The following is a 13,724-nucleotide window of genomic DNA, read 5'->3' on the forward strand; positions in this document are numbered from 1 at the left end:
TGTAGGCAACGCTGTGGAATTCAGGTGGGTGGTGTTTCAATGGGGCCAGTAACACACTTTCTATCAGCGCCCGCAGCTGTTCACGAGCGGTCTCTTATCGCCAACTGATAACACTCGGATTGGCAACAACACTTGACTTGCGCCTTGCAAAACACGTCTGTCTCCGAGGTTTGTTATGTAATTTGTCGTTGTAGTCAATCACAGCGGCAGACTTGCTCACGTTTACATCTAAGCAAATATTTTTATAGATATGGGTGTGAGTTCATCGTTGTGACCAAGGTAGATGTAACGTTGATTGGCACATGCAGGAAACCCGCGACCAGACCGCGGCAGTGGCGGTTGAGGAATTCACAGATCAGGAAGGCGATAGCCTGGACGATCATCGAGTTATGATGTCTGCGAGAGCGTGTCAATTACCAACTGTATCACGTCCCGGTAAGGCTGCGGGGCCTTGGGCCTGTGCGTCAGGCGCACAATATGCCCATTGTACAGAACCGCTTCCTTCTGTCTGTGCCAGCTGCCGGCCCGGGACAAGTTCAAGGTCACCGACCGCTCAGACGCACGCACTGTGTCAATACTGGTCAAGTTGTTTTTCGCCACCTTCCAGAGAGTCTAAGAGTACACTGACAGACTACCCTATCAAATCCAACCATATGAAATAAAACTTCAAATAATTTTAAATGCTCATCGAAATATTTAATTCGTTTTCAAATCATTTTAGTGCTCATCGAAATATTTCATTAATTTTAATGAGAATCTTCAAATATCACTTTTTCCAACGAGATTATTTTGATTATTTTTTTTATTTTTTGGCCATTTAAATCAAGTACTGTACATTTAGAACTATACAGGGCATCGGAGGCAATATCAACGTTAAAATAAATCTACAGGCACAATTCGTTAGGTTACTGACTGTACTCTATTATTAAGACAGTGCAATTCTCCCCGCGGATACGAAAGAACGTAAGTCCAATATCTCCGAAAACACATAAACCGTCTTTACAGAGATTTAAGAGGTGGTGGTGATTCACATCTATCACAAAGTGATGAGGAAACGCAGATCTGTGAGTGCTGCAGCTGCAGTGATCGGGCGGGCGTGGCGCGGGAAGGCTACACGATATGCACTGAGTGCACCGATAAGATAACTCCGACACACATAATGTACCGATGATGGTGGATAATGCGCGAAACGTGTCCAGATTACGCGCCGTGCCGCCAGGTGTGCCCGAGGTCGCCGGCGACAATCCCTTCCTAGCGGCCACATCTGAGGCCCATCAATGTCACACACAAAGCACACGTCCACTTCTTGTTCTGTGACGACATCTACAGCGATCATAGAGTCTCAGGTGATGGTCAGTTACTGGATGGTATCTCGTTGTACAGAGTCCTACTTCACATCGGTTAGAACACGATACGCGATCTCATTTTTAAACAGTATTTCTCTAACAGTCTTTCTGGTCTCGCTAGACCGTCAATTTCCAACTGTAGACTTGATGCCCGCAATAAGCTATAAATCTTGTTGCCGATTAACTTTCCTTATGGCTCTCACATGATTGTTTTCCAAAGGTCAACCAGTTTTACACGTGTGCCGTTTTATAACCAAACGAATAGAAATTGTAAAAGCTCTGCACACATTATTTTTGTACAGAAACAAATATCTTACCGGAAAGTTCCAGATGTTCACGTGACATCATCGGGGTTTGCAGAGCGCGCAAAGAACAGGACTTAAGATATTCGCAAGAAAAGGCGATGGGAATTTCGCGATACCACAACGGAATCCACGCAGGACGTCCACATTCCGCGGACTTGCGTCACTGCGGCTTCGGCTTCGGTCTCGGGGAAAGGTCTCTGTCACCACTAAAGAGGACAAACCTCTTGCATTTGTATTGTTGCCATCCTAGTACATTAACTTATATTACCGGGATTTTTTTGTGAAAACCAATAAACAAATGCATTTCAAACACCACCCATAGTTGCAAACAGGTAATATCGGGAGAACTGTAATATTACAGTTTTATTACCGAAAAGAGTCCAAAACACTGATACATTTCAAGTGAATCCCGATAAACGGGCCAGCCTATAATTAAACGGAACCAGTAAGAACCGGTTGTATCACCAGTCGGCTCGGTGACCCACGGGGCCTCGGCGCCTACTATCACTAGGACAGCCAAGGTCATACTTGACAGACAGCGGTGGCGAAAATGCTCGATACTGTTATCTTTTAAAAACCACAACCTTTGCTATTTCCTGAGCAATGGTGTTGATGCAACGATCAAAGCTTTGCATTATTAATTGCACACGAATAGGTTTTCCGACAACAACGCTCAGTTTTTTTGTACGACCTATTTTGGAAGTGTCCACTGTACGGCACTGACGCAGTGGTGGTTTGTTTCGAACTAGGAGCTGATAGTGGAACGCATGCCGTGCACGCTCACTGTCCAGGGCCTTCCGCGTACCTGACAATAGTTGGCGGCTTCGGGGACACGCACACACGCACTGGCGGTCGACAATCCCGTGCGTCATCCTAATCGAGTAATATAGTCCTTTGGCCGCCTTTCCCGCAAGGACAGACCATACACCCCGTGCATTACAAGTCACATATGTGCACACCGACCTTCGTAACACGGACATGCACCAGTCGACTTGCACACATTTACAATATTACAGAATACAAACAATTCGTTACAGATAGAAAAAATCAATTATTTCTTAAACAATTTTGACAACTACCCTTAGATGATATACGTAAATAATGAAGTGACCCAGATATAATTTTATTCTACAATCTACACAAAATCAACACACAATAAAAGAGTTTTATAGTGTTTGTCTACGAATTAAAAACAATCCCGATGAAAACACCTACTATACTTAAATAACCACTAATGCGGGATGTATGTACTGCAGTTATTTATTATCAACCTTGGTCCTTCGGTAACTGCATTGATTTTTTTGTTTAATAATTTGTTTTTGTCATTTTTATATGTTTAGTCGTAGATTTAATAATATCTTAAGTGAAAGCCACTGAATCCTACAACACTGGTAATTCATTAATAACACTTGGCGTCAAAGTTAGTAAATAAATTGTTACTTTTAACTTTAATGCACGCAACAACTTGAAATATTCCAATATAGGAGGGAATCCTATAAACTAAGTCAAACATTGGCCAAAACTCACTTTTGATTTGATAAGTGTCTGGAACTGTTCCAAGGCGATGTCTACGACAGACCGCCGGGGAAACTCGCATATCCCGGCACTGGGCATTTCCTTGCACATCGGAGCTTCGAGACACACTAACACACTGACACCACACACTCGCATCAACTCAACACTCGACTGTGGCTGCACACTGAATTGCTCACTGTCTACTCCACTGACTGGACTCAACTGGACGATGGAGCGCGGCGGCCGCACTAGTCACCAGTCGAGTGTGACGCGCGAGCGGAGATACCCGAACGCGGCCGAAGACTCACGAACTTCACCGGACGCGCCCGACCGCTTCCGAACTCTCGTACCGAAGAGAGATGTTCTCGGCAGTGCTGTCGCACCGAGGGGAAATCTCTCGCATTGGAGGGAAAGTTAACAGAGGGAGAGAGTTACGCTACATAAAAGTACGTTTTCTACAATTCAGAAATAATACAGAGCTTTGACGAAAGTAATGTGTGTTTGTTATAAATAGGACTGTGACTGCGTGAATAGCGAGGATTTACCAATTATTATGCTAGCTAATTTAACTCTTTTCTTGGGAGTATACAGTGAGTGTGTCACAATAATACTGAGAGTAGGCCTACTCAGAGTGTCTAAACGAATATGAGCACAAGCTAAGTAAATGGTTAGCAAATAGTTTAAATATTTCGTGAATACAACAAATTCGTATCTGGCAACCAATAACACGATACAAATTAAAATTGAAATCTTTCGGGTTCACTTGAATACCATTTTCTTTTCGCTTGAAATATTTTCTCAAACTCAAACATAGATTTTTTACGATATAGCATAAAATACTGTGTACAATTATAATAATTGATAAATGGTAAAATTGTATTATTGTGTACAGGTTAAAAACAAATAAGCTCTACTATGTATAATCCGATATTCTTTAAATTCGAAACACTTTAAAGATAGCATTGTTTCTATTATATTACATATATGTACTGGCAATATCTTTATTATTTGTTGGCTAACCAACACAAAATACAATAATCTGATGTTTTAGTTGTATGATACAAAAGTCAAAATTACTTAGTTGCCTAGTAGAGTAAACTAAGTAATTTATCGCTCATACTAAAACTGACTAAGAATACTTACAAGGGAACATTTTTTTCATCAGTATAAAAATATAAAAAGCCAAATACGCGTTCTGAAATTATGAAATGAACAATTTTCTGTTCTTGGTGAAGATAGAACGCTGTTAGCGACGATTCAGATCGAGGAGGGAATTTTAGAGTTTGGGCGGGAATCGATATTGAGCGGACTTGGAAACAGCAGGTGGCTGCCCGGCACTGGCAACACAACATATTCGGGCGCGGCTATACATTTGAGGAGAGTCCATATCGTCTTTTTCAAATGTTACTGTATTTAAACATTTTAAATTCCAAATTATTGAATTTCGTTCCACACTTAACGAAATTTTGGTTTAAACCCAACAATGAAAAGTATTTTACAAGAGCCATAGCTTTAACGTTTAATCACAAATTAAAAACTAAGGTTTGCCTTATAATTAGTGCCGCCTCCATTAACAACCACATCTTTTAATAATAACGCGTACAGTGAAACTACGATGGATATAAAATCCAATTATTACTTACTGCTCAGTTTTAAAATCAGAAATAAAAAAAATGTTTTCATTTGTATGTATTTGAAAGTTAAACCATTTATACCAACCTATAAAGTCGCTTCGGTACTTTAGTATTACTAAATCTAAAGAATTTTAAATACACCACGGACAAAATTTATTTATCAAGTAAATTAAATTAATTGTATTTGAACTTTAAACAATATAATGCTTGTGATGCATTATTTCTTTCAAATATAAAAAAAACGCAGTTTTATGAATGTATCTACAAGATTTAAGTACAAAAACAAGTATGCTTCATTAAGTTGGCCATTTGAACGCTACAAACTACTTTACTATTTAATAATAAACTACAGTGTTTTATTTATATTTTTAGATCTAAATTTAAATCGTGAAAATGAAATTCCGTTCAAAATTTATATTTATGTACACTTGAAGTATAGCACGAACTAAACAAATAAATTTAATAAAAATAAGAGAATAATATAGCAGTAAAATAATAAAGTAGTTTGAAAATAATAATGGGATCAATGTTACAAATTCTTGGTTTTCACTTTTAACTCTTGTTCTGTTTTAAACTATTCATGTATGGAATTATAACGCCACGATCTTACAAGCACAATTCACAAATAATATGAATAAAATGTTCCTGAAGATTAGACTAACAAACTTTGAACTTATATAGTTCAGAAAGAGTTTATGCATATTATTTATGAAATCCATGGATCTTATTCAGCTTCACGGATACTTTCGCGTTTATTAGACAAATATACAATCGCTACCAAAGCAACCCACTTAAGTGTTATTTTTACCTCTCACAAAATATACATTTTTGCTGGTGGAGACAAGTTAAGTATGTTAAAAGCTGAAATAACAATTTAAATTGATTTTTACATATATCAAATGGCGTTTCCTAATTAATCTAATTGTATTTTATAAATCCCCGATTTTAAAGCAGACTTGTTTCAACAATTTCTCATAAAATCCGTGATTATTGGCTGAGCTTCAGCGAAGGGCTAGAATAATTTCTGTCTGTTTGTCTGCCGATAACTCGAGAACGAACTGACCTATATACTTGAAATTTTGCGTGAAATATCATTTCTGTACACAACATCGAGTTCGATTATGGTGCCTGTCACTCCATGGGATTTGGCTGAACTCTAGCGAACATTTCCATTGGTCTTATCAGTAAGCATGATAGCAACGAGAAAATACCTAAATAAATAAATACATTTATAAACACACCTAGTACAATCACACGGCATTTTATTCATGGAGCCTAATCAACAGAGCTATAGATAAACTTCTACCTAAAACTCCGCCTCTAAATGGGTTCAGCAACAACACTGTAATTTTCTGTATCTAACTAAATTAGAGCAACACATTTAAGAAATAGCTTATTTACTGATTTCAAAGAGAGAACTTCGATGTTGAAATCGGGTTAAAATACTAAAATTAATTTTTGGTACTTTAACATTGATCCTAACACAGCAGTTATATTAAATGGGTCTCTTTTCAAGCGTAGTGTACCAAATTAAACTTTGTTTCTTGTAATTTTAATGGTTGTGACGAGGAACCGCAATTATAAGCAAATGACTTCACACAAACATAAAGAAGAATCAACAACACCTTTACCTGATCAGAAGAAAGCGGCATGACTGATAGCACTTTGCTCTTATCAACACTTGAGACTAGTATCAATCTCTACCTTATCATCGCCACTCCCAGTGATAAAGCTCAGGAATTCAAGAGCCTCGGGGAACGAAAGTTTACAACTCACTTTTAGCCAAACGTCACCGTCTGACGTTGACCTAAATGTAGCAAGCAGGTCTTGTCATAACATTTCTGACGATGCGACGACGTTTGTGACATGGCAATCGTCATATATCTTACGATTACACGGTAATTACAAAAACCAATGATTGAAACTAAAATTTAATGGAAATACGTATACCAATACGAGGCTTAGCTTTAATTGTGCGTAAAACACAACTGGCTGTCCTTTGATGGGATAAAAGGAATTCGGACAGTTTCCATTGTTATATGTTAGAAAATGTATAACCCAACGTTTCGAGGAGTGAACTATATTCTCTTCTTCAGGTGCGTTATTCATGAAAAAAGGAAGGAAAGATAGAAAAGAGTAGAGAAGGAAAAGTTATACTCGCACCAGAAGAGGAGGACAGATTTCAATCCTCGAAACGTTGTGTTATGCATGCTGTAACACATAACGCAAATGTACGAAATTCTATTATCCTTTCAGATGTTTGCGATTTATAATTTGTTGTACGTCTTGGATAGTTTGAGAGGTCTATATTGGATAACATTGACCAGAGTATTATAAACAGGCGATCATATCTTTTAGCCAACGAATGTTTTCAATCGAAATCGTTACCTGTGGAAATTCTAAAATTACGGCAGTATACAATACTAAAAGTTGAACATAACATGAATATGCGTCATTTATGAAAAGGTTAGGGACTAGACCTACCCAAAAATTATCAACTATAGCTTTATTTTTTATAAAATTTCATTTAAATTATATTGTATATTATATACGAGACAGAAACTAGGTTTTTATTATTATTATTATTATTTATTACATAATGTTACATAAAATGTACGCTAGGCTGAAGAATGAAATTAATTTTTAACAAATTAAATAATTTAAACTTAATTCCAATGTTGACAACTATCGTAGTGTTTAGAACACAAATCACAATTTCTTTTTGTGACCCAATAATATACAAAACAAGAGTTTACAAACTAAAAATACAGTCTATTTAATATAGTCTTCGTTATTCTCTTACATTTCCCTCGAACAACAACCATTACTACATCATCTACCTTATTTTTGATTTTAAACGTCACATTTCCCAAGAGTTACTTGATTATTGTGCGCTCCTTTAACAAATAAATATTTTAAAAGCATATTGACAGTTTGGTTTATTAATTATATAACATTTATTCCTCTTGAGGAAAAATAGTAAATATCTTTTGGAAACGTATAGTTTTAAAAAATATATAAAAAATCTACATTTCCGTTGTACTTGTACAAACATTTCTAAACATGAAAATATAAGCTTTCCATAGAACAATTTATATGAAAATACAAAATTTTAATATTTGTAAAACATTTGCGAAATATTGCATAGAAACTATACACAACAATGAAAGATGAAAGACTATTATTTTATTTTACTATTATATTTTTATTTTAAAATTGTACTAACAACATTTTACCCTACTCTATATCGCCATCATAACTTACAAAGGTACGGAAACAGTGTACTATAGTTGTAAACATTTGGCAATTTTCCATCAAATTATAGAACATTTACACCTATTTAAGGAACTGCAATGTTCTCGTGAAAACGAAGTTTCACCACTTTACAGAAACACTAAAAAAAGGATCACAATTTCCTTGTGTTTGTTTGAATGATACCGACATTTGAACGACAATATTTACGAATCTACTAAACCTAAAATTAAATAATTATTTACCCTGAAATGTTCTAGACTTAAAACATGACAGCTTTTCTCCAAAAGGTGTTGTCTTAGAACTATAAAACGAAAAAAAAAATAAAGCGTTGAACACTCTTCAAAAATGGGCTTATCTTAGTCTCTCATTGTCCCTAGAACAATAGGGACACAACATTTAATAGGGTTTAAATTCCGTTTTCACTTGTTTGTACAGAGATTAGTCTATTTATAGGTTTGGATTCCCAGTCTACTTCTGACGCTACTGGCACAGTAGAACTGATAAATTACTTTTGTCGTTTTAACGAGTTCAGACACTCTATGAGTTCGTCACAGACGCCATTTCTATAAGTTACACAGAAAGAATAAACGGCTTACGCAACTTTCGTATCAAGCTACATCTGACAGTACAGTACAGTCATACGACGTCGACCTTTGGAAGAAACTCTGGTCTACGCCTCTACGAGACTACATAAATTTTATTGTGTATAGAAATAAAACTGTGGTTGAAGAGTATAGTCAAAGAAATACACACTTACTTTCAGCTCCGAATATTGATTATATGAAACAAATTAATTCAGCCACTCTGAATTTGTATACTGCTCAAATTTGTGCAAGATATATATTAACGTAATAATTATGACGATGACGATGATCACAAAACATAATTTTCATGGTACGAGATTAATTTTAAAATATTAAAATGACGATAACCCACAACAAGATAATCTTTTTTCTGGAGGAAGCAGTTTTGTCATTGGAACATTTCGTTTAGAACAACGTTATTACATTTTCCAGACAATTTAGGAGCAGTCGTTTTAAACTACACAAACTATGGGACGTTTGCTTCCACAACAACTGTTTCACACACATAAGCCGGATTAGGATGTATTAATAGTAGAGGAATAACCTGATTTCAGACGACTGGACGTCCCTGGACGGTAGGCGTGGTTTAGTTACATAACGGACCACCGAACAATACAACGCTGTGAAAGGTTATTAAAACAATCAAGTGACTGAAATTGAACTGTATCACCAGTGTGGACAATAGAGCTTAATGAAAAGCTAGTTTGTGAAATATGGCAAGCGTTGTATAAAACAGATGCCAGCACATTTATGTTCGAATACATAACGTTCACGTAAGAGGCAGAAGAAAATTACGGATCTGTTGAAATCGAAAAATGTTGTTAAAACAGACGCTATGAGCAGAGACACCTATGGAACAAATGAAAGATAAGACTATTGGAGGATGGCCCCTTCCACCCCTAAGAGCCATAACATGAAAATATATTCGTATAGCCACAATCCAACTTGTCTGAAATACAGCAAGCAGTTCATGTTTTACTTTGAATTAGGCATATTTCATTTATTACAATTTAGATTTGTTCCATACCCTCCAGTATGTTTCAATCATACCCATCCCCTCCTCAAGCCAAGTCCTAGTTCCGCCACCCCGGATATGAGTTACAAAAGTTAAGTTAATTTTGTATTGTAACCGTATTCATAGTGAAAACAGTCGCTGAGGAAAGTTTCACCAATTATTACAATGTTACTTGTACTTTGATGTTTCCGATATAGAACTCTCTCCACTTCTATATTTGACAATTCCTGGCCTTTCTCTGATATCCTTGTAAGTGTGAATCCCTCAATGAATGACTTTCTACGAACAGGTCACTGATGTCATACAAAACAGATGACGAATGTCGACGGACCACCGATTTGGAACAGGGATAGAGTTATTGTTACATTTCCGAGAACACGGAAGATTCGAAACTTTAAAAATCCCACAGCTCAGTACACGTCTTGTAAATTGATATAACGGCGGCTAACAGTTGTACGCGTTACTTGAGGAAGAATGTTCTCCGGGCTATTAATTAATCCCATTTGCTAGCAAACAGTGAATCTTAGCCAGTGACAAATCTGTACCTCCGAATGGGAACAAGAGTAGGTACAACAGTTATTGTTGTTAAATTTCCCAGAAACCGGAAGAGACCAGGCTTTCAAAATCCCAATGACCAGTTAGTTAGACGTCTTGTAAACCAACAAAACAGCGACTAACATGCGTTATCCGTTACTTGAGGAAGAGTGTTCGCCAGGCTGTTAATTAATCCCATTTGCTAGGAAACAGTGACAAGGCTACAACTTCCCGTTCGCCCATCTCGTTCTCATTCGCTTTAAATACATACAATTACAGGCGGGTGCGTCTCAAATTTATAACAGGCAATTTGTTGACTAGGCGATACATCTCATTGTTTACTAAACGATGGCAAACTTAACACGCGTAATAACGCAACACCCATATATTATATATATATATATATATATATATATATTTAAACTTTAATATTGTAATCATCTCCAAAGAAGATAAAAAAGTGGATAATTTGAGGTTTTACAGTTTTTATATAAAATATGGTTGGAGAAAAAGGCATGATTTATGTATAAAAACTTATAAAAACTTACTATACTAAAAATAGGTATTTAAAAAACCCTGTAATTTTCTTAAATTATATTTCATTAACTTAAGATGTGCCTTGCTCGACGAAATATACATCTATAAACAAACCTATGTAATGTAACCTAAGTATTGCTGACACATAAGTACTGCTGAGAAGCATATAACGCCTTAAAAGCTGTGTACTTTCATCCTTTTAAATTCACTTATTGTCCTGATAAAAATATATTATGTGTGTAGCTTTCGGAAACCTACTTCGGTCAAAAAGCGTCTACGTTTGGTGTAAGATATTTCCAATGACATATTTGAGTCTGTCTTGTTATCCCTAGGGATAAATAGAAATAAAAAATGTATTACTGTTTAGGGGGAAATCCTATCTACTTCCATGATAAGGGAGTAAGTGTATATATAGTTTTGCGTTATATACACCTTGACGTTTTCTGGAAAAGAATGGACCGTTGATGCATGTTAGTGTTCATTTCTATGTTTTTTCTCAAGTCACTGTAAAAATGCCATATCACAATATCAAGGAAGCCACTTTATATGAAAAAATTCACAGCTTTGTTCATAACAGTTGGTGTTATAACAGTGTTTAAATATTATTTACAATGCATTAGATATTTTAAATTCGTCACTGGCGCGACCAGGAGTAAAACTTAAATATTAAGTTTGTTTTTGCTATCTACGTCACTACTGTTCATGCACTGTTCTAAGATTTAAATTTGAACAAATGTGTCAACGTTTTTGACGAACGTCAATCGAAAGTGTAACATTTACTGTTTAGTGAGTTTTTATTTAGATGATAAATAAGAACTATTACGATTCTTCCTGAATTCAAAAATATTTAAAGCAAATTTCCCGATATTTATCTTCATATAAACCTTCCTCGGACTTGAACGAATATTGTACAAAAAGAATTAGCCGAATAGGTCCAGCCGTTCTCGAGATTAGCGCTTAGTAACGCACTTTGCGATTCACTTCTATTTATAAGATATACACATCTGGTATCAATTGAAAACAATTAATGAAGGATTAATGAATGAATTAAAAATGCCTTTATTACAGATGCGGAGTTAGGGCTATCAAACCCTCTCTACCACTCAACCTCATACTGTATACAGTAAATCTTACAGTGTTAATCTTATGAGAGTATTTGTATTTAGTTTTAAACAGCCGGTATCTAAAAAGCACGTGTTGCTTAGCCAGTTATTCTCAACCCACTAACCGGCATACTATCAGCTGATTGGTTAACATCCACTAACCAGTTTATATAATGGTTTACACTCATTAGCTTGTAGATCTAAACACTTGTAATTATCTTCTGTAGGAAAGGATATTTATTTCTCAGGCAGAAAAAAGTCACATAAAAAGTGTGACTTCCCTGTACCAGCCGACAGTTGGCACCACTGATGTTATGACTGACATGTCAGGATATCACGTGTGGAGTTACCGATGACGCTGATTAGATTTTCCTGTCGCTTGACTCCATTAACTCGATTACCGGCCAATAAACCGACGCTGGCATCCGGTTCTCACTGGCGCTCATCAGAGTCGCAGGTGCTACACAGAGTTTCACAGTTCCCGGGAACGAAACATTAGATAGATTAGGAGGACGTGTTGTTTTTCCATGCTTTCCTGGTAATCCAGTTTTGGAAAGTATCGATTTTTGTTCTGAATGTAAAAGTCGCATCCAATACATGCTGCAGACTAAGCAAAATACACCAAGCACTTCTGACAGCTTCTACATGCCACACTAGATCATCATTGATTGCAAGTCGGTCATAATTGAAGTCTGTCCACCGGACTTGTTGGAATCAGAGATCGCCCATTTTGGAGATGTTAAGTTTAGTCCCTTTTCACCTTCCACTTCTTGCACTGCCTGAAATCAGACACTGGCACACACTTGACTCCTGGAATCTGGGGTCCCCGTCAGTTTGGAGGTATCAGGAAAACTTGACGACAAATACATTCAAAACGAACTCTTAACAACATCACAGCTAAACGATGCAAATAAACTTGTAATTTACATTGAATCACCATAGCTACTTATGTGCAGAAAACTCGGTTGCTCCGCCGTGATTTAAGATCGTGGCTAAAACATCATAGTGTGGCTCAATTGCGCACATGATACAATGAGACCCCCCCCCCCCCAGTGGATTACACTGGGCTGGTTGCTGGGTAATCAGGCATAGAAACGACGCAAAGAGTTCATTTTGAACGTCTTCGTTATCCATTTGTGCGGATCTGCTCAAACAGACGGCGACTCCAGATTCCAGGAGTCATACCTATAACAGTGTCAGATTTCAGACACAGTGAAATGGAGCTAAACTTGTCATTCGCATAGAATAAACCCTTCCCACCATAGCAACGTTATGTGTATATTGCGGAGAGATATAAGTAAAAATTAAATCCCATGTCCGTAGAGTTTCGTGTCCATTTTGAGACAATATTGAAATGACGTATGAAAGTCGCAGGAGTGTCACCTAAGTCGTTTTGTGTAAAACCATGAGCACGCGTGTGTGTCTATAATTATTAAAAACACTGTTATTAAAATATTTTCGATATTCTCCGTGAAGGAGACAAATTTTAATCCCATACACAACTATAAATTGATTAAATATAAAAACGCACAGTATCCATGTGTCACGGCTTGCCTTATCGATTACGGATACTGATAATTGTACTTGTCAGGATGAAACAATACGTCCTGGTAAATTGACTGTATCAGTTATACAGTATTTCTAAGAATATACTAGAACATGTTTTTTTTTACTATAGGCTATATTTTGGTATTTGTATTAGTGTTTATTAATAAAATTGTTTTTTTACATTGTTACATGTTGTTATTGGGTACATTTTATTAATAAATTCTATAATAATTGTTAAAGACATTGATAATTTGTGTTCTCAACTGCTTGTGACATGAATTAACTGGTATGTAGTTGTTATCAGCTATGAACAATAACACTAATATATGATGTAACTAATTTATATTT

General features: G+C 36.4%; 1 protein-coding gene across 5 annotated transcripts in view; it reads right to left on the bottom strand.

Annotated features, from left to right (window-relative positions):
- Window positions 1-13,724, bottom strand: part of LOC124367696 (inositol-trisphosphate 3-kinase homolog) — a 255,077-nt gene that overhangs the window by 2,954 nt on the left and 238,399 nt on the right. The window contains exon 1 of one of the 5 annotated variants that reach the window (XM_046824748.1): window positions 3,179-3,414. The exons of the other annotated variants lie outside the window; for them this stretch is intronic. Within the exon in view, the coding sequence (XP_046680704.1) occupies window positions 3,179-3,322 (144 nt within the window). The 5' untranslated portion in view covers window positions 3,323-3,414. Of the gene's footprint in view, window positions 1-3,178; window positions 3,415-13,724 lie in introns of those variants that run through there. 5 annotated transcript variants of the gene reach the window in all.

Source organism: Homalodisca vitripennis, chromosome 8 (assembly GCF_021130785.1).
Source record: "Homalodisca vitripennis isolate AUS2020 chromosome 8, UT_GWSS_2.1, whole genome shotgun sequence".
In the NCBI taxonomy this organism is placed as follows: domain Eukaryota; kingdom Metazoa; phylum Arthropoda; class Insecta; order Hemiptera; family Cicadellidae; genus Homalodisca; species Homalodisca vitripennis.